This window comes from Ursus americanus, chromosome 35 (genome assembly GCF_024610735.1).
Source record: "Ursus americanus isolate L20-20 chromosome 35, mUrsAme1.1.p, whole genome shotgun sequence".
NCBI lineage: Eukaryota > Metazoa > Chordata > Mammalia > Carnivora > Ursidae > Ursus > Ursus americanus.
This window is the reverse complement of record NC_142161.1, coordinates 18,048,509-18,070,963: the sequence shown is the minus strand read 5'-3', so window position 1 is coordinate 18,070,963 and position 22,455 is coordinate 18,048,509. Positions and strand designations below refer to the sequence as shown.

At 38.6% G+C, this 22,455-nt stretch overlaps 1 protein-coding gene across 1 annotated transcript; it reads left to right on the top strand.

Moving 5' to 3' along the window:
- Nucleotides 1-1,854: 1,854 nt before the first annotated feature.
- Nucleotides 1,855-15,516, top strand: TRAPPC6B (trafficking protein particle complex subunit 6B). Its single transcript, XM_045799633.2, has 6 exons — nt 1,855-2,296; nt 10,426-10,493; nt 11,239-11,356; nt 12,544-12,627; nt 13,040-13,133; nt 14,310-15,516. Exons 1-6 carry the CDS (start codon nt 2,216-2,218, stop codon nt 14,339-14,341), a joined length of 477 nt encoding a protein of 158 aa, XP_045655589.1. The 5' UTR covers nt 1,855-2,215; the 3' UTR covers nt 14,342-15,516.
- Nucleotides 15,517-22,455: the final 6,939 nt, after the last annotated feature.

Below are 22,455 nucleotides of genomic sequence, written 5' to 3'. Positions count from 1 at the left end.
GTGGTTGCAAAATAATCTCTGAAATTACACTAGTGTTATTAAATAACATTCAAAAGAGTAAATTTTAAAGATATAATTAGCTTTATTAATTGATTCATGAATTGGGCAGCATCCCAGCTAGCAAGCAGAGGGAAGCTCCAAAAGGATACCGAAAGGGAAATATTTTTACAGGTAGGGCCAGGAAGTCATAAACAGAAAAAAAGGATTATTTCAGGTGAGACCGTCTTCTTTTGGGGACAAGAGGGTCTTATTAGGTGTATTACTACCTCATCTACCTTTGGGGGTTGGAGAAAAGTTTGTTGCTTACCAGTTAAGGCTACATTTCTGGTGGAGGTTGAAACTGCAATTAGGTTAAGTATTAAGCTCCAGTTTGATGACATGGCCTAGCATAAATGACTCCACTTTGGGCCTGTGGTTTTCTTTTTAACAGTGATTTCAAAGGCTTAGGTGGAATGTTTACGTGATGATCAAAAAAACTGAGGCAGGGACACCTGGGTGGCTCAGTCGGTGGGCATCTGCCTTCAGTTCAGGTCATGATCCTGGGGACCTGGAATCGAGTCCCACAACGGGGTCTTTGCTTGGTAGAGAGACTGCCTCTCCCTCTGCCTTCCACTCCCCCTGCTCGTGTGTGCATGCTCTCTCTCTGACAAATAAGTAAATAAAATCTTAAAAAAAAAAAAAAAACCAAACACTGATGCAAACATTAGAAGGGACATGTTTAAAACAAAAGAAAAAAGTTTCCATAATTCCAATTATGGAACATGATCTTAATTTTTTTTTAAGGTTTTATTTGTTTGGGAGAGTGAGCACAGCAGGAGCAGAGAGAGCGGGAAAAGCAGATTCCCCACTGAGCAGGGATCATGCCCTGAGCCAAAGGCAGACACTTAACTGAATGAGCCACCCTGGCACCTCTGGAACATGATCTTAAATTCCTGTGAATGAATATGGAGAGTTGAGAGGTTATTGTTAACAACTTGAGAAAATTCAATATGATAACTTGGGGGAAGCATTAAATTAAATTAATTATTTTAATTGGGAAAAAAAATCTTCCTTGTGAATTACTAAGAAAAGAATCGATCACAGGCTAAGCAACACGTTTAAACCAGAATTCGCCAATTTTAAAAGGTGCATACGTATGTGTTTGCATCTCTGTAGGAGTTAAGTCCCACATCTGCCATAGTCTTTTTTTTTTTTTTTTTTTAAGATTTTATTTATTTGTCAGACAGGGACAGAGCGCACAAGCAAGGGGAGTGACGGAGGGTGAAGCAAGGAGCCCCATGTGGGACTCAATCCCAGGACCCTGGGATCATGACCTGAGCAGAAGGCAGACATTTAACCAACTGAGCCATCCAGGCACCCCTGCCATAGACTCTTGTGAGCTACTTCCTACAGTGAGGTTGTCTTTCTGGTCTTTAACACCTAATCGTCTGGTTCTGTATTTTGTTTCAAGTGTACCTTGTTCTTTGCTTACTTCATCCCCCTTAACTCTTACACTTGACTCCCAGTCAACTTCCCGGTGGCCAAAATGACTCTAAATCTTTTTGGATACCCAGGTTTAATCCAGAATGGATTGGGATAATTTCTCAATATATCTAAACTTTATAGCCTGACAAAAAGTTTTATTCATTCACTCTCTTTACTCTTCATATTGAGGAACATATGGCAGAAATGAAAGCTTTTGATGAAGCTAATTTTTGTCAGTTCTAACACATAGTTAACACACATTTCAGCAGGCGCTCCTTTGTCTTATTTTACCCCTCACAGCCCCGCCCTCGATCCCCGCCCTAAGTCTGAAATTTTCTGTAAGAGGAAGCTTCCCCATACCTGGGCGCAAGCCTTTCACCCCGGGGAAGTAAACCTGTGATCATAGAGCTGGCGGAATGCCGGGATAGACAGGACCGGAAGTTGTTTTTTTCGCCCCCCGCCCAGGGCCGGATAGGGGCTCCGCTGGCTCTATTTGTTTCCGGCTGCTGTCAGATTGTGTTGTTGGGCCTGAGGGCTTGGTGGCCCTGGGGTGGGCTCGCCCCAGTACCGGGCTCGCACTTGAACCAGCCTTGGGGTAGCCGAGCGAATTCCTCGGTCTCCTAGCAACCAGGAACTGGCTGTGGACTGAAGGAATCGTGGTGCCGCCGTCCAAATCGCTCAGGCGCTAGGCGGAACCTTTGAGCCCGGCCCAAACGGGAGCCGATACCCGGCTTGGAAGAATAAGCAGGAAATGGCGGACGAGGCGTTGTTTTTGCTTCTCCATAACGAGATGGTGTCTGGAGTGTACAAGTCCGCCGAGCAGGGGGAGGTGGTGAGTGCTGCCAAAAGCTCTTGAGGTCCTTTTGCGGTGACACTCTTTGTTGTCCTCTCAGTTCTTTCCTTCAATCCTTGTCCTATCGCCACCGAAGGCCTTCCGAAATGTAGACAGACTGGTCCACGTCCAAATATCCTAAGCCTAGAACCTGTCAGCTCTCTTCAGTCTTTCATCCTTTTCTCTTTCGCATCTTGTTTGATAACTTGTTTTGGGTTCATTCGCGTATCTGATTCCTGCAGATCACAGATTTTCTTACTTTTAGCGTTGTCGCCACCATGATTTATGGCAGGCTTAACTGCACAGTTGGTTTTAGCACCCCTACTTAATTCTGTCACTTCCATACTATGGAGCCATCCACTGGACAGACTTGAGAAACTCCACCCCCCCCCCCCGCCCTGATCCATAACCATCAGTATTATTGCACGCACCTCGAAGACAGAAGGCTAGTTCGAAGACAGAAGGCTAAAGGGAAATTTGCAGGCGTTACTATAATTAGGAAACAAATTTAATTCAAAAAATAGTTATTTAGTGCCCATTATATGTCAGAGGTAGTTCTGCGTGCTGGGGGTATAGTAATGAAACAATGACTCAATTCTCTTGGGGGTTAGTTCTAATACGTGGGAATCTTCATTGATTCATTCAGAAAATATTTATTTTTTTTATTTTTATTTTTTTTAAAGATTTTATTTATTTATTTGACAGAGATAGAGACAGCCAGCGAGAGAGGGAACACAAGCAGGGGGAGTGGGAGAGGAAGAAGCAGGCTCATAGCAGAGGAGCCTGATGTGGGGCTCGATCCCATAACGCCGGGATCACGCCCTGAGCCGAAGGCAGACGCTTAACCGCTGTGCCACCCAGGCGCCCCATTCAGAAAATATTTATTAAGTATGTATTGTGAGCCTGACACTGTGCTAAATGAGATCAACAGTCATTGGGAAATAGGAGTTCAATGAATAATTAATGTATTGGTTAGTAATTAGGTATAGCATCATGGAGTTGTAATGAATATTACAAATGAAATATTCCAAAGTCATGCTTAAGTCAGAAGCCCTTTCTATAATGCTGTTGATAAAGAGGGGTGGAAAGTGGGGGTAGGGAAAGCATCTTAGCCAAAAGTAAAGGCATAGGGGTATGAAAGAGTGTAGTGCATTTAAATATGCTTAAGAATTTCACTGTGACTAGATAGAATGGGTGGAGAGTGAGAAGTGTTGAGAACTGAAGCTGGAAAGAGCCCTGTATGCTGTATGATTAAAAAATTTGACATTTGCAGTAGAGATTTTTTTTTTTTTTGAGAGAGAGAGAGTGAGAGAGCACAAGCCGGGGAGGGACAGAGAGAGAATCTTAAGCAGGCTCCACGCTTAGTGTGCAGCACCCTATGTGGGGCTCGGTCTCACAACCCCGGAGATCTTGACCTGAGCCAAAATCAAGAGTTGGACACTTAACAGACTGAGCCACCCAGGCGCCCCAGTGGAGACTTTTTAAAAAGGGGAATGATGTGGTCCATTTGCATTTTAGAAAGATAATCCAGTGTTTGGGTTGGAGAGAGAAGATCCTTGTAGTGAGAAGTTTTATTACTTCAGGAGTCGGCAGGAGATGATGAAGATCTGAATTAAGACAGAAAAGGAGAGAATGATTTGAAAGTTAGGAGGTCGAATCTCTAAGACTTGGTTAGGTGTAGGAGTGAGAGTTGAAAATTATCCTCAGGTTTTTAACTTGAGCAGCTGTCTTAGATGGAGAGGAAATAAAAGTCAAGAAAGAGATAAAGAATGAATTATTTTGGGGCACCTGGGTGGCTCAGCTGGTTAAGCACCTACCTTCGGCCCAGGTCATGATCCCAGGGTCGAGTCCCCCATTTGGCTCTCTGCTCAGTGGGGAGTCTGCTTTGTTCTCTTTCCCTCTGCTATTCCCCTGGTCGTGTGTGCACGTGCACTCTCTTTCTCTTTCTCTTTCTCTCAAATAAATAAAATCTTTAAAAAGTTTAAAGAATGAATTATTTGAACAGGTTGAATTTCTGAGGTGTCTATAAGAATCTGGGAAAGGTACAGCTCATGGTAAATCACAAGAAGGATAGTGTATTAGTTTATTCAGGCTGCTATAACAAAACACCATAGAGTGGATGACTTATAAACAACAGAAATTTATTTCTCACAGTTGTGAAGGCTGAAGAGTCCAAGATCAAGGCACCAGCAGATTCTGGTCTGATGAAGGCCTATTCCTGATTCTAGATGATATCTTTTGGCTGTGTGTGTTCACATGCTGGAAGGGGGCTAGCTAGCTCTCCGGGGTCTCTTTTATATTGGCATTAATCCTATTCTTAACAGTTCCATTCTCATGACAGAATCACCTCCCAGGGCCCCTATTTAATAATACGATCACATTGGGAGTTAGGATTTCAAAATAAGAATTTTGGGGGGGGGGCACATTCAGTCTGTGGCAGAAAGGCATAATGCATTTGGAGATATTTAGAAAGATACCAGGAAGAGTATTGGAAATGAAGCAAATCTATTCTTATTTAGACCCATCTGTAATAGAGGTTTTTTTTCCAACTTACTCACTTTTGACTTCATTATCATTAATAACCAATAGTTATTAATGTTTAACATCTATGCTAAGTGATGAGTAGCAGATGTTTGCTGTTTATGCAGAGTTAGCCCTCTTTTTACCCTTTCCCCAAAGAATAACGAGCAACACACCTCTTTTACTATTTTATCGTTAAACCCCTGTTCCCCCACCATCATCTGTGCAATCAATTCTTTTTATTCCCCTCTGTCTGCTTTCCCTCTTTCAGCTTCTAGCTTGGAAAATCTTTTTTTAATTCCTCTTTTTTCCAGTGGATTAACCAAAATAAAACAGAGCTATTGTAATCATGACTGATAATATTAAGAGATGTGCTAGTCATATAAGGGAAAGGAAAGCTTAAGTTTTGAATCATTTAGTATAAAAATAACTTTTGGGGGTGCGGTTAAATGTCTGCCTTCATCTTAGATTGTGATCTCAGGGTCCTGGGATTGAGCCCCACATTGGGCTCCCTGCTCTCCCTGCTCGTGCTTGTGCTCTCTCTTGATACCTCTCCTGCTCTCTGTCCAATAAATAAATAAAATCTTGTAAAATAAAATAAAATAAAAATAACCTTTGGGGTGCCTGGCTGGCTCAGTTGGTAGAGTGTGACTTTTTTTTTTTAATTTTTTAAAGATTTATTTATTTGAGAGAGAGCACAAGAGTTGGGGGGGTTTTGCAGAGGGAGAGGGAGAGAGGAATTCAGGCAGATTCCATGCTGAGTGTGATCCCACAACCCTGAGATCACAACCTGAGCTAAAACCAAGAGTCAGATGCTTAACCACTGCACTGCACAGGTGCCCCAACTGAGAATGTGACTCTTGATCTTGGGGTTGTAAGTTTGAGCTCCACACTGGGTGTAGAGATGATTTAAAAATAAATCTTTAGGGGCGCCTGGGTGGCTCAGTCATTAAGTGTCTGCCTTCAGCTCAGGGCGTGATCCCGTGTTGATTAGAATCCATTTTGGAATCTAGGTGTATGAGGGTTTGTTGTATTAGTGTCTCTACTTTAAGTGTACTTCAGATTTTTCATAATAAAAAAATGTAAAAGACACATAATCCTGACATTAAGCAATGGTTTTTGTATATCTTTTCCGAGATGAAGTTATAAGTTTTGAAGTGAAATAAAAGAAAGAACCAGTATTCTCACTCTCCAAATCAATGATTTTTCAAACTATGCTTAAGGTGGAATTAAATCCTTAAATACTGAATAATTAGGCATGTACCAATTTATGGAGAATAGATTTTTTTAAAAGATTAATAGATAAAATATTCTCAAGTTTAATTTTTCCTAAAAATTTGGTACCTACTAGTGAGTATTCACAGATACCAAAGTGAATGAACAAGTAGCAACATCAGAAGGTATTTACTAGGGCGTAATTCAAAAGCTCATGTGATTAGTAATTACGGTTTGAGAATATCTACATATAATCATATTTCCTGCTAATCAACATACTCCTAGCTGATTCTACAAAGACCAGATTGTTCCCAAAGGCTGACAGGTTACTTATTCCACCTGGGAATTTTTTTTTTTTTTCCACCTGAGCATGTTTTGAAGTGAGCTGGAGAATAACAGAAAAACGAATGATTGTGTTAAGTACAATAATAGATTTATGTGCGGAGTGTTATAACAGCATGGGGCCCAAAGGAGTGTCAAGGAAGGCTTTTGGGAGGATATGATACTTGAGCTGAATTTAAAGAATATATGGTCAGGGGCGCCTGGGTGGCTCAGTCAGTTGAGTGTCTGCCTTCGGCTCAGGTCATGATCCCAGGGTCCTAGGATCGAGCCCCACATCTGGTCTCCCTGCTCAATGGGAAGCCTGCTTCTCTCTCTCCTACTCCCCCTGCTTGTGTTCCCTGTCTTGCTGTGTCTCGCTCTGTCAAATAAATAAAATCTTTAAAATAAATAAATAAATAAACAAACAAACAAACAAATAAATAAATAAATAAATAAAGGATATATGGTCAGTGGGGTGCCTGGGTGGCCTAGTTGGTTGGGTGTCCTACTCTTGGTTTTGGCTCAGGTCATGATGTCAGGGTCCTGAGATCAAGCCCTGTGTCAGGCTCCATGCTCAGTGGGGAGTCTGCTTGAGATTCTCTTTGTTCCTCTCCCCACTATACACACAGTCTCTCAAATAAATAAATCTTTAAAAATAAATAAAGGGGCACCTGGGGGGCTCAGTTGGTTAAGTGTCTGCCTTCGGCTCAGGTCATGATCCCAGAGTCCTGGGATCCAGCCCCGCATCAGGCTCCCTGTTTAGTAGGGAGTCTGCTTCTACCTCTGCCTCTCCCCTGCTTGTGCTCTGTCTCTCCCCCTGCTTGTGCTCTGTCTCTTTCTCTCTCAAATAAATAAATAAATAAAACCTTTTTAAAAAATAAATAAAGGCTATACAGTGTATTGAACAGCAAGTGGTATTCCATACACTGTATGTGGGGTGGCAGAAGAAAGCATGGAACTCTGGAGTTGTTGCAGAAATTTCAGAGTAGTGGGAGAGATGTTTGTGAATATGTGTCTGTTAGTGAATCTGTTTAGCCAATATCATTTAAGGAAAGGCACATAATGCCATGCTAAGGAGTTTGAACTTTATTTTGAAGAAAGGGGAGAGGGTGCTGAAAGGTTCAGTAGAGAAATAACATGATTTGATTTTTAGAAAGTCTGTACCAATCGCTTCTCGGCCTTTTGGCTAAGATCAAGTGTAGAAAGTCTATACCAGAAATACAGAAGATATAAAACAAAGGAAGAAAAAACGAGACAGGGAGATCATTCGGAAGGCTCTAATTGAAAACAAAGAGAGAAATGAGAAGGGCTAACTTAAGTAGTAAGGATAGAGAGAGAAGATAGATTTTGAAAGCATATAGACGATAGGCTCCACAGGACTGCAATGCATGTGGAAGGTTGGGAGTAAAGAGGTGAAGAAAACGGAAGTTTTCTGGTTGGGGTAACCAGGTGGATGGTGATGCCATTAATGAATTTAGGGAATTTTAGAGGCAGCATAGGCTGAGGAAATTAACATAATATTTTTAAAAAAGATTTTATTTATTTTCTTTATTTTTTGAGAGAGAAAGAGAGCACAGGGGCGGGTAGAGGGAGAAAATCTCAAGCAGACTCCGTGCTGAGCATGGAGTCTGACGCAGGTATTGATCCCACGACCCCGAAACCACAACCTGAGCCGAAACCAAGAGTTGGTCACTTAATTGACTGAGCCACCCAGGTGCCCCTCATTTAATTTTTAAAAATATTTTATTTTTCAGTAATCTTTACACCCAATGTGGGGCTCGGACTTAGAATCCTGGGATTGAGTTGCATGCTCTACTGAGCCAGCAAGGTGGCCCGCATATCATTTTGAATATGCCTAACTTGAGGGGGCTCTGGAACCTCTCTATAGCTATGTCCAATAAAGTTTGTACTATAAAAGTACAGATTTAGTAGTCCCAACCTCATTAGTAGAATACATGGTTCCTTAGAAGAAAGTTCAAATAATGAGGCCTCTGGTGTACTTAGTGGAGACTAACAAGCTTCAGAATATATAAATATCCCTGCTATTTTGGAGCTGTATTCTAGCAGAAGGTGGGGATGGAGGGACATGGACAATGTGAAATTAGTAAAATGAACATAGTATGTTAAATGGTGAGAGAAGTTCTTTGGAGACTAATTAAGCAGGGAAATTAGATAGGGCATCAGAATCACTTTTAGAGGGCTTCTTTTTCATTTTTCTATTTTACTTTATTTTTAAGTAATCTCTACACCCAAAATGGGGCTTGAATTTACAACCCAGAGGTCAAGAGTTGCATGCTGTAGCCACTGAGACAGCCAGGCACCCTACTTTTAGAGGGCTTCTTTTTTTTTTTTTTTTCTTTTTAAGATTTTATTTATTTATTTGACAGAGAGAGAGGGAACACAAGCAGGGGGAGTGGGAGAGGCAGAAGGAGGCTTCCCGTGGAGCAGGGAGCCCAATGCGGGGCTGGATCCCAGGACCCCAGGATCATGACCTGAGCCGAAGGCAGACACTTAATGACTGAGCCACCCAGGCGCCCCAGAGGGCTTCTTAAAACACAAATTACTAACCCTACATCTGCGGTTTCTGATTCAGCAAATTGGGTTTCAGAATTTGCAGTTTTTACAAGTTCATATGTGATGCTAATGTTACTGGTCTTGGAGCACACTTTGACAATTACCAGAATAGAAGATTTCTTTTTTTTTTTTTTTTAAAGATTTTATTTACTTATTTGACAGAGATAGAGACAGCCAGCGAGAGAGGGAACACAAGCAGGGGGAGTGGGAGAGGAAGAAGCAGGCTCATAGTGGAGGAGCCTGATGTGGGGCTCGATCCCATAACGCCGGGATCACGCCCTGAGCCGAAGGCAGACGCTTAACGACTGCGCCACCGAGGCGCCCCCAGAATAGAAGATTTCTGAAGGGCAGTATGTTGCAGTTTTAAAGAAGATAGTTAAAATGACCCTCACTGATGTGGGTGGGTAGGGTGATGGGTGAAATAGATAAAGGTGATTAAGAATATGCTTATTGTGATGAGCACTGAATAATCTATAGAATTGTTGAATTATTTATATTGTACACCTGAAAAAAAAAAAAAGGAAAAAAAATGGGCCTCACTGAGATGGTGACATGTGAGTGAAGACTTGAAGCAAGGGAGTTGGTCATGTGGATATCTGGAGGAAGAGCTGCCGTGCAGGAGCCCTGAGATTGACAATGCTTTGCGTGTTTAAGAACAGTAACACGAGTAGCGCTAGAGCCCACGTGAGTGAAGAAGAGTAGAAGGTCGAGGCCTCCGACATAGAGAAATCTGGATGATATACGGCTTTGTAGATGATCCAGAGGATTTTAAGAGTCTTCAGCATATGGGTAGTATTTTAAGTCTGAAGACTGGATGAGATTGTCAGAGAAAGAGCAAACCAACTCAACTGCGTGATTCCTGGCATAGGATGGTGGGGTAATCAACTAAGACGCTGAGAACTGGAAAGCTTGGATGATTCTAAGAGACATTTTGACTCAAGGAACAATAAAATTTAATGACCTCCCAAAGGGAATTGATGGAAAGGTGATACTTTGACTTCATTTTTATAACTGAGGAGATAATAGTTGAAAATGGGGGGGAAAAAAGGTTAGAGGGAGTAATTAGGAAGAGGGGTTGGTATTTCTGAAAAGTAATAATTACAGTTCCCTGTTTATTGCCTTATGAAATGATTAGTACTAAGAAAACTCAAATACAACTTGCAATTCACTTTTTAAAAAAATATTTTAGTGGGGGTGCCTGGATGGTTTAGTCAGTTAAGCGTCTGCCTTCAGCTCAGGTCATGATCTCAGGGTCCTGGGATCTAGCCCTGCCTCAGCCTTCCTGCTGAGCAAGGAGGTCTGCTTCTCCCTCTCCCTTTGCCCCTCCCCCTTCTCATGCTCTCTCAAATTAATAAATAAAATCTTTAAAAAAAAAAGAAAAAGAATGTTTTAGTGAAAAAAGTGTAACCACTTAGATTAATATTTTTAGTCAACATCTTAAAATTTTTTTAATATTCTGGCATTCTAAAAATACTCAAAACTATTATTTTTTAAAATAGGAAAATGGACGCTGTATTACTAAGCTGGAAAACATGGGGTTTCGAGTGGGACAAGGATTGATAGAAAGGTGAGCAGTATGGATTTGAAAATTTTCTTCCAGGTAGGTTATAAACAAAGGTGATCCATTTCAAAAGATTGTATAAAATTTGAAATACTTTAATTTTAATTCCTAAATTTTAGTTATTCTCTGTTCTTTAATTCACAGATTAAAAGTTTTTTTAGGTCTGATGCTAGTTTAACTCCATTATCCAACTTTTAAGTTTCAATATTTGAAGAAAATGTGTATGTATATTTTGATGTTTTAGACTTTTTACCTAAAAAATTTGGTGTACTGAAACAACTGTCTAAAATCTTGTTGCATTTTCTACTTAAGGTCTAGTAGGTTCTTTAACCTAAATGGATTTTTGTTTAAGTGCAAGGGATTGGAATGCTTTAGAGTCTATGTTTATGTATGTAGTAATCTTATAATTTAAAAATCAATTCATAAGGTATTTCTTTCTCATTATCTGAATAATTGAATCTGGTTATATTTTATATAACAATACCATGATTATGGTCAGCCTCTTTTTTTTTTTTTTTTTGAATGTTGTAGAATGAATAGTACCTAAAAGTGCAGCTTACTGTTAGACTAATTTTACCACCATAATTACATAACAGAATTGAGATGGGATCTTCTTTGCTTGGTGCTTATCACTTTATGACTGTCAATAAATGTTCAGTGCTGTTCTGGCATTTCAAAATTAGTGAATAGTATTACCCTCCTGCTTTCTTTGGAGGAAGAATACTAATTACTTTTAGTTGATTTTTTTTAGGTTTACAAAAGATACTGCAAGGTTCAAGGATGAGTTAGATATCATGAAGTTCATTTGTAAAGATTTTTGGACTACAGTATTCAAGAAACAAATCGACAATCTAAGGACAAATCATCAGGTATTTAGACAAATTAAGGCCTATTTTTTAAGTCTTTTAATATAAATGTTCTGTGTTGGCCATTTATTTATAAAACTTAAAATAATTTCTACTCAACTTTGAAATGTTTCTTTTATATGTTATTAATACATCATTACTTTTTTCTGTAATAGGATATAATGAATAAAAACAAAGAGACAATTATTGGTAATGATAGCTATTTCTTTCCCCCCAATTTTTTTTTTTTTTTTTAAGATTTTATTTACTTACTTGAGAGCGAGAGAGCAGAGCTAGAATGAAAGAGCACAAGCAGGGCCAGGGGCAAACGCCATCCCAGGACTCTGGGATCATAACCTGGGCCGAAGGCAGACGCTTAACCACTGAGCCACCCAGGCCCCCCATCTTTCCCCAGTTAAATAACTTAATCTTAAGTTTTAAAAAGTAGCAAATGTCAGAATGATTAAGGTTTTAGGATTTAGTTCCTTAGTTATTATTACTTAGTGGTGATTTTCTGCAGAACCACAAATATCTCACATTTGTCTCTAGAGTAATTTCTAAAGTTTAATTTATAGAGCATATTTAACTCTTAAGTAACTCTTGCATTATTTAGTTGATGTCATTTTTCTCTTAAAATAATTTGTTAATGTAGGACTTAATAGATTACATGGAAAATTATGCATTTAAATAGATTTACTTTGTTTTATAAAACTCAAGGAAATATTTAGAGTGGATTTGGCATTTTGATTAATGGTTAGAAAATGAAAATAATTTATCTAGTAGCTACCAGTAGCTTTCATTTTTTCATATAACAATATCTTACTTTGTTAGTATTGAAATGCTAATGGGAAGGAGTGACTGATTATTGGCTTTCTAGATATGAGCTAATAATATATAACTGCTAATTCCACCTTGACATGTATTTCTGATTCCTTTGCACTAGACTTTGGGTTCTTTAAGGGTAGGAACTATCTTATACATCTTTCTGTGTTTAATATCTTAAAGCATTCAATAAATATTAGTGTTATAAAGTTCTGAACAGCTCTTCAACTTGAACACTGCAAAATTCCTTCATTTAAAGAAATTTAACCAGTGGAAAGGAGAATTTTAATAACTTAAAAAAACTCTTGAATTGTTTTGAAGAGAAGAGATCATTTTTAAGGACTACAGACTACACTGACTTTAGATGTTTTTTTCTATTCTTGAAACAGGGCATCTATGTACTTCAGGACAACAAATTTCGTCTGCTTACTCAGATGTCTTCAGGAAAGCAATATTTAGAACATGCATCTAAGGTATTTAATGGAGTAGAAGATGGGGCTTTTCATAGGGAAAGTACAGTGCCAACTACAAAAGACTTTTGAATTTAGAATATGTTTTAAAGTTGTTTTTTGTTTTCTTTTGTTTTCTTCTTTTTTTTTTTTTTTAGAGGTTTTATTTATTTATTTGAGAGAGAGAGCATGATGAGGGAGGAGCAGAGGGAGAGGGAGCAGCAGACTCCCTGCTGAATAGGGAGCCTGATGCAGGGCTTGATCCCTGGACTGTGGGATCATGACCTGAGTGGAAGGCAGATGCTTAACCAACTGAGCCACCCAGGCACCCCAGCAATGACTTACTAATAGCAAGGCTTAACTAACTGTCATATTTGTCAATAGCATTGCTATCTTACTAAATCCTTAATATTCTTTACATTTTTGTTCCTTTCAGTATTTAGCATTTACGTGTGGCTTAATCAGAGGTGGCTTATCAAACTTGGGGATAAAAAGTATTGTCACAGCTGAAGTGTCTTCAATGCCTGCCTGTAAGTTGAATTCACATTTCTTAAAAATGTTTTTGGTGATTATTTTTCAAGTCTGGTGTTTTTTTGTTTGTTTTTGTTAACTTAAAGAAAATTTAAAATGCTAAAGTCATTTTGTTTTACTTTTGTCAATTTTAACATTTAATATGTAGCATACTTTATTCATATTCAGAGATTTTTAAATTCATAATAGACAGTGATTTAAGAAAGTGTGCTAAAGTAATCCGAATGTATAAGACAACTTAAGTGGTGATTCTTAACTTTTATATATTTATGTATTTTTATTTTATTTTATTTTTATTTATTTGAGAGAGTTCAAGAGAGAGTGAGTGAGTGAGAGAGAGCACAAGGCGGTGGGGGGGGGGGGAGTTGAGAGGCAGAAGGAGAGGGAGAAACAGATTCCCTCCTGAGCAGTGAGCCTGATGCTGGGCTCCATCCCAGGACCCTGAGATCATGACCTGAGCTGAAGGCAGATTCTTAACCGACTGAGCCACCCAGGTGCCCCTATGTATTTATTTTTAAATTTATTTATTCCAGACCCGGGGGGCAGGGAGGGCAGAGGGAGAGAGTCCCAAGTGGACTCCATGCTCAGTGCAGAGCCTGACACAGGGGTCAATCCCAAGACCCCGAGATCATGACCTGAACTGAAACCAAGAGTTAGTTGCTTAACCAACTGCACCACCCAGGTGCCCCAGTGATTCTTAACTTTTAAAGGAAAAATTTCTGCATTTCTGCATTATTCTTTTAAAATAGCAAATTTCCCTATAGCATTGAAAATGTCTTTTTTAAAAACAATTTTCTAGAATAAAGCTAGATAAAGCCAACTAGTCTTTTATCGCTAAACTCCTTTCCAAAGATCTTTTTACCAAAGGTCCCAACCAAGAATACAATTGACTTGAGCGTCACTGTATTTCCTTTCTATTCACAATGATAATCAGCAGTGAAATACCCAAAAGGTAGGAATCATAAAGAGAAGCAAAGACACCTATTCACAAAACAAATAATCATCTCATAAAAATGAAACTGACTTTATTGAGTATTATGAAAAGTGTGAAAAGTTGTTTGACATAGCAAGTTTCTTCATTGAAACTACTTTCTAATAGAACAGAAAATTGATGTTTCGGCTTGTTTTCCTTGTACCTAAAATGAAGGAATGATTTTTCATTTTTCCTTTTTTAGGTAAATTTCAGGTGATGATACAGAAGCTATAAAACACACTGAAATCCAAGGCAAGGCTTCAACAGTGTAAAGAGATAAATTATTCATGTATAAAGTTATTTCAAGTAGCAATGATTTAATTACATTATTGGACATTTGTATTGATATAAGCTATTTGCTAACTTATGTAATGAAAGATGCACTCTTAAGCAGGAGTAAGGTTGTATTTTATTAATTTAACACAGACCTTGTTAAAGCAGATAAAGAGACATTCTGCCATAACATAGATTTTTCTGAAACTATTCACAATGAAAAACTTGATTTCAAATAACTAAACCCCAAGATGTAGGACCCTTATTTTAAACAATCTTATTTGCTTATAGTGGTATGTATTTAACCACAGATAGAGAAGCAAAACTCAGGGTTTGATAAATTAGCATTAAGAAAAGTATGCATCAATCAGAATCATTTCTGTAAGAATGAACACATTTTGGTTTCACTTTATGAATTTGTTTTAGTTATTTAAGAAAAGCAAACAGTACACTAAAACAATTTTTATTTTATTATAATTTATTTCTATTAAGAAGTTCTATTCCTATGAGGATTTTATTATATACATTGTGTATTATGTGTGTGTGTGATATATACATCCTATCTAACCGCCTAAATTGCTTAAAAAGTTCATTTTACTTTAACAGAATTCAGTCCTTAATTTTACTTTAATAGAATTCAGTCCTTGAGAGCTCCATTAATGTAGTAAAAGTGAAATATAGATTAGTTTAAATGTGAATTCAGTGACTCCAGGGCCAAAGAATATTAGGTATTTGAGGAAGGAATTTTATACTTACTCTTGTTACAGTCTTGACTTTCAGCTTCTCTCCCCATGTGTGGAAGGGCTGGTGAAGGTTCTAACATCCTTATCTTTATTCCCTAATTACTATTTCCCAAGAGCAGAGGGGTGGATAATTGGATTAGGCACGTCAACTTTCGTTGGACCCTATCTTCTCAGTGGGTTGGGGTCAGTGCTCATCTGCACATCTGTCACTTCCTCTTCCGTCTGATAACGGAGAGAGGACAAGCATAAAGATGACAGCCATCATACTGAGGATAGCAGGGTGCACAGATAGAAAGCACCTTAACTGTGCTTCTGAATTAACCAATCCTGAAACTGCTTTTCCTTTGGACTTTTGTTACATGACATAATAAATTCCTTAACTTGTTCAATCTACTTTTGGTTCTGTACTTTGTTACTTGTAGCCAAAAAAGAAGTCTTTTGTAGCTGAGACAAAGGGAGAGTTAGGTTATACAAGAAATAATATGGGAGAATTGAATTTCTTTTTTTCTCAGGAGGAGGAAGGGGAGGGAAGAGAAGAACTTAAAGGTTTGCATGTAAAATGATAAAACTATAGAGTACTATGGAAGATATGAGATTAGTTTTATGATCTTATAGTAGAGAAGGCCTTTTAAAAAAATGTACCATGTTATAAAGGAAAATATAAAGGAAATTAAAGGAAATATAAAGGAACTTAAAAAAATTGATAACATCTTTAAAAAATGGTATTAAGGAAACTGGATATCCCACTGCAACAGAATGAAATTGGACCCTTACCTTATACCAAACACAAAAATTAACTCAAAGTGGATTATAGACTTATACTTAGGACCTGAAACTATAAAACTCCTAGAAGAAAACAGAGGGGAAAAGCTTCATAATGTTGGTCTTGGCAATATTTTCTTGGATTTGACACCAAAAACAGGCAACAAAAGCAAAAATAGACAAGTTAGAACTATATCAAATTAAAAAGCTTCCATACAGCAAACAGAGTGAAAAGGTAACCTATGGAATGGGGAAAATATTTACAAACCACATTTATTAACCCCACTAAGAGGTTAACACCCAAAATATATAAGGAACTCTTATTACAGCTCAAAAGCAAAAAAATAAATAACCCAATTAAAAAATGGACAAAGGACTTAAACATATTTTTCCAAAGAAGATATACAAATGGCCAACAAGTATATGAAAAGGTGTTCGATATCAGTAATCATCAGTGTAAATCAAAATCATAGTATCACCTCACACCTGTTAGGATGGCCATTATCCAAACAAGAAAAATGTTTGCAAGGATGTGGCTAATTTGGAACCCTTGTGCACTATTAGTGGAGATGTAAAATGGTATAGCTGCTATAGAAAGTAGTATGGACGTTCCATGAAAAACTAAAACTGAGTTGGGGCACCTGGCTAGCTCAGTCAGTAGAGACTCTTGATCCCAAGTCATGAGTTCAAGCCTCATGTTGGGCATGGAGGCCTCTTAAAAACAAACAAACTAAATACTGGAACTGCCATATGATGCAGCAATCCCTCTTGTGAGTATTTATTCCGAAGAATTGAAATCCGGATCTTAGATAATCTGCATTCTCACATCTGTCATATTATTCACAATAGCCAAGAGGTGGAAACAACCTAAGTGTTAAGTGTCCTTTAACAGATGAATGGATAAAGAAAATATGGTATATACATTCAGTGGAATACTACTCAGGATTAACCAAAAGAAGAAAGTCCTGTCATATGCAACAGCATGGATGAACGTTAAGGACATTATGTTGAGTGAAACAAGCCTGTCACAGAAGGATAAAAAAGTGTGATAATCACTTATATGAGGTATCTAAAGTAGTCAGATTGACAGAAACAGAATGTAGAATATATTGCCAGGGATTGGGGAAAGAGGGAAATTAGGAGTTGTTCAAGGAGTATAGAATTTCAGTTATGCAAGATGAAAAAGTTCTAGAGATCTGTATAACAATGCATATAGTTAATACTGTATACATGCAAATGTAAGAAGGTAGATTTCATGTTAGGTGTTTTTTACCACATGCACACAAAACTGTTGACAAAAATTTTTAAAACTGTTTTCGTGGCAGAAAACACTATGAAAATGTTAAAACAGGGAAAAATATCTATAGAGCATATCATATTCACCATAAGTGAATATCTGCACTTTAAAAGAGCGCTTACCAATTTAAAACACACATAGGCTTTAATTCAGCAACTCCGTTTCTACAAATTTAACCTAAGAAAATAGATGAGGGTGAAGGTGGTCAAAGGGTACAATCTTCTTGTTGTGAGATGAATAAGTTCTAGCATGTAATGCACAACATTGTGACTGTGGTTAACAATATTATGTATTTGAAAGCTGCTAAGAGAGTAGATCTTAAAAGTTTTCACCACACACAAAATATTGTAACTGAGGTGGTGGATGCATTCACTACTGTGATCATTCGCAATATAAACATATATCAGTTCATCATGCTGTACACCTTAAACTTAAAAAACGTTATATGTCAAGTATATCCCAAGCTGGGAAAAATGAGTATGCAAACTTGTATGTATAAGGATTTTCACTAGTTAAGTGTTCACTGATGGCACTTGATTAAATTATGGTGCTGACATATAAGAATATACTGTGCTGCTGGGGAAAAGGATGAAAGCTACATGTATTTGTGTACATGGAATGATGTTGATGTTAAGAGAAAAAAGTGTTATAGGTTACTGCACATGCAATGTATAAATATACATGATTGTATCAGACCGGAAAGTTACAAGTAAATTGTACAGTAGACGGAGATTTTTGACATTTAGCTTTACATTATTTGGGTTTTAAAATAATCATCACCACAATAAGGGTATTTCTATTTGAGGTGAGAAATGACGATAATCAGTGATTTTTAAGCTATGTGTTTTTGAGTCCTAGGGTTCACAGAGTGACCTCGGCTGAGAGTTGGGTTGGGGCAGGGTACAGGCCTGAAGCTAGCGGAAGTCAAGGAGGCCACCTAGCAGAGGCCTTGGGTTAGGGAGAAAGGCATTACAGAGAGTGCCATCTGCAGAGAGGATTTATTGAACATCAAGATGCCCAGTGCCACAGAGAAGAGATTGTTTACTACATGAAAGACCAGCCAGTGATACAGATCATCAAGTATTTAAGCCACTTGTGCCTGAGGAACCAGGTAAGCCATTGTTTTCTCTTTCAAAAGGGGTACTCTGTGGGTCATCAGCTATAGATCTAGCAGAAGAAATGTTTTACTCTCGCACAAAGTTGTATCGAGCCTCATCCAAACTGCCCTTTTTAGATAATAACCCCTTCTTTGAAGCAGGAGTTCTTGGGAGGAATGTTGGAGAAAACTTTCAGGACCCATACCTGGGATGGGATGGGACAGTGGTGAAAATTCATTTCCTCATGGTATAGGGTTCTGGTTTTTTGTTTTTTTGTTTTCCTTTTTTAACCTTTTGGGGGCCATGGACTCTTATTTGGCAGTGTATTGATGTTTTTGAATTCTTCACTCTTAATGTACAAATAAAATACATAAGGTTACAAAGGATTATTTAAATATATATATATGTATATATATATGGAAGTTAAAGTTAATCTTTTAATAAAGATCAGTATGATGGCTGTTGTTTAGCTTGCCTAAGAACTTGTGGGGTGGTCTGTTGGCTCAGTTCCTTCCATTTATAGATCATATATGATGTGAGAACCAATGTGAGAACATACTCCCACAATATTGGGTGTTGGCTTCCAGGCCCATGGTTAGTTGGCACCAGAAGCTATAGACAGGAAGGTCTGCAGTCACACATGATCTAGAGGTAGGTTTAATAGCTCCCATACTTTGAACTACTGTGTGAATATTCTAAAACATCTGCAACTATAATTTCATATGAAAACATTTAGGACTTCTGATGCTAACAAAGTCACAGGTATCGACGAATGCTGCTGTGGTTTGTTCCCTATGTTTATAACGGAAGGAAATGCTAAGTAGCAGGAGGATGGTAAAAATAGAGATATAATTTTTTCCCATTCAAGTTCATGGACTGCAGGTTAAAAACCTATTAAGAGGGGTGCCTGGGAGGCTCAGTCAAGCATCTGCCTTCGACTCAGGTCATGATCCCAAGGTCCAGCTCCCTGCTCAGTGGGGAGTCTGCTTCTCCCTCTTCCCCTCCCCCTGCTCTCATGCTCCCTCACTCTCTTGCTCTCAAATAAAAAAAATCTTTAAAAAAAATACCGTTAAGAGGGATAAAATCATAAAATTGATGTAAACATTGAGATTATGTAAATAGCACAATGCCTGTTGTGTGTATATATGGAAATAAAGAATATCACACAATATTCTGGCTTATAAGCCTTTTGCAATTAGAAAGTAGCTTAGATTTCAGTATCCTCTTGCATGATTTCATCTTAATTATAGTTATCAAGGGCCCTTAATGAATAGCATACCTGTTTTAAAGAACAGAGGTATTTTTCATAAGTAGAAAACTATACTGTATGGGGGTGATGGGGTGGCTCGGTTGGTTAGGTGTCTGATTCTTGATTTCGGCTCAGGTCATGATCTCAGGGTTGTGAGATTGAGCCCTGCATCAGGCTCCATACTGGGCGTGGAACCTGCTTATGATTCTCTACCTCTGCCCCACCCCCTTCCCTCTAAAAAAAAAGTGAACAAAAACTAATACTGTATGAATGACAAACTTCAATAGCCTACGTAAAACTGTTTAGTCAGTAGCTTCTACTAACGGTAATGACAGCTTGATCTCTCCTTCTAGCAATTAAACCTCATAAGAGGACTTAGGATTGGAGATGTCATCAGAATCTTAGTCCATTTGGGGGTGCCTGGGTGGCTCAGTTGGTTAACTATCTGCCTTTGGCTCAGGTCCTGATCCTGGAGTCCTGGGATCCAGTTCCGCATTGCACGCCCTGCTCAGTGGGAAGTCTGCTTCTCCCTCTGCCCTTCACCCCGCTTGTGCTCTCTCATTCTCTCTCAAATAAATAAATAAATAAATAAATAAATAAAATCTTAAAAAAAAAAAAAGAATCTTAGTCCATTTGGGCTAGCTACTATGACAGAAAGCATAGACTGGTGGCTTATAAGAAGCAAATTTATTTCTCACAGTTCTGGAGACTGGGAAGGCCAAGGTTAAGGCACCAGGAGATTCAGTGTCTGGTGAGGAGGGCTTGCTTCCTGGTTCACAAGATTTTGACTGTGTCCTCATTTGGCAGAAGGGGACTAGCTAACTGGGGTTTCTTTATAAGGGGACTAATCCCATTCATGAGGACAGAGCTCTCATGATCTAAAAATCACTTCCCAAAGACTCTGCCTCCTAATACTATCACTTTGAGGGTTATAACTTGAATATATGCATTTTGGGGGGACATATTCAATCCACAGCAGGACCCAACATGCAGTGACGAAAGGAAGCAAAATCCGAGATCCAAGGTAACCGGGTGAATTGTTTCACAGTCCCACTAGAATATGGCTGTAGGATGGAAGTTCACTCAGGCCCTCAAACTAATTGCAGAAACTGGAATTGGCACAATTTGGGGGGTCATCAGTTAAACTGGACACAACCTATAAAAGCTTTTCAAAGTGCTCAGAGAGAGAGAGTGTGTGCACATGCTCATGCGCACCTGTGGGGGGAGGGGCAGAGGGAGAGGGAGAGAGAATCTTAAGCTCCAAGGGTTAGTGTGGAGCCCAATGCAGGACTCGATCTCAGGACACTGAGATCATGACCTGAGCCAAAATTAAGAGTTGGCTGCTTAACCAGCTGAGCCACCCAGTTGCCCCTCAAAGTGGTCTTTGAAAAATGAGTGTTGTGATCAAATATATTTTGGAAATCCATCCTCTTTTGTAGATTTTAAAGATTTATTTATTTTAGAGCAAGCGAGTGAGCGAGCGAGAGCATGCATGCACAAGAGGGAGGGGAAGAGAGAGAGAATCTCAAGCAGACTCCATGCTGAGCATGGAGCCCAACACAGGGCTTGAACCCAGGACTCTGACATCATGACTTGAGCCAAAGGCAGATGCTTAACCGAGTCACCCAGGTGCCCCCTTTTGTAGATTTTTAATGCACATTAATGGCATGTTACAGGTTCTGAAAAAAAATCAAACAATAATTAGCTTAATTTTGTTTAACCTTATATTTGATTACAGTACCGTTTTTTTCAGAAACACTAACAGCTCGTATAAATCAATAATCTAAGGTACATTTAGGAAACATTTTTTTAGAACTTTGGTGGGAATTTGGTAATATGTATTGCAAAATATAATCTTGACATGAACACAGGTCAACTTGATCTTTCTCTGTAATTTCTGAAACATTTTTTCTTTGTTCTCGGATGCTAGAACTGATAACCTGAACCACTTTTAATCTAATTCAGCCTCCAACTAGGCTTATTCTGCTAAGAGAGACGGATGAAATAATCTTATTTTATGTTACTTATTTTTGAAGATTTTATTTATTTGAGAGCAAGATTGAGAGAGATCACAGATGGAGAAGCAGACTTGCCACTGAACAGGGAGCCCAATGCAGGACTTGATCCCAGGACCCCGGGATCATGACCTGAGCCGAAGGCAGATGCCCAACCCACTGAGCCACTCAGGTGCCCCAGATCTGCAGGTATTTCCAATCCCCTTTTCCTTTTCTTCCCCCCACCCCTGCCTTTTCCTTTTCTACCTCCTACTGGAAAGACTGGAAAGGCTTACAATTTTATTTCTCCACCTTCCTCGGAGCTAGGGATGATCATGTTACACACTTGTGGCCAACAAATGAATACGTATCTGCTGTGAATTTCTGGGGAAAGTTTTGCTGTTATGATTATCAGATGTGGAAGGCTATGAATCCTTCCCCCTTTTTCAGTCTTGAATACAGACACATTGCCTTGAACTGCAGTGGCCATCTTGTTACCAAAAGGGAAAGACCACAATACTCTCAGAGACATTGGTATTGTGGAGTCACTGACCCAACGCCAGTAGCCAGCTCCTCTTGACTTCTGGTTATGTGAGAAAAATAAATCCCTACTGAAAAAACATTGCTACTTGGATCTTCTGTTAAAGTAGAAAATATTCCTACCTGATAAAGAAATTTTAAGTGATATGAACAAGAGATCTGACAGACAAAACAGTGGACTTATTAGGGTATTACAGAAAATGATTTAAGGAAAAGTTTTGTGTAATAAAGTGGTTAAAAAGTATGGAGCTTAGAGGGAAAAAATTTTGATTAGTTTTGTTGCTATGAAAACATTTGCCACTTAATCAAGATTATCTTAATTCTAATACTAAGGACATTTATCCATTGTCTTTTGTTTTGTTCAAGAGTCAAACAAGATTTTAATAACCAAAA

Bases quoted from the DNA above. Each gene is read 5' to 3' on its own strand.
- TRAPPC6B (XM_045799633.2), top strand. From the start codon at position 2,216: ATGGCGGACGAGGCGTTGTTTTTGCTTCTCCATAACGAGATGGTGTCT. The intron at 2,297-10,425 runs GTGAGTGCTGCC...TTTTTAAAATAG, and splicing joins CCGCCGAGCAGGGGGAGGTG to GAAAATGGACGCTGTATTAC. The intron at 10,494-11,238 runs GTGAGCAGTATG...GATTTTTTTTAG, and splicing joins GGACAAGGATTGATAGAAAG to GTTTACAAAAGATACTGCAA.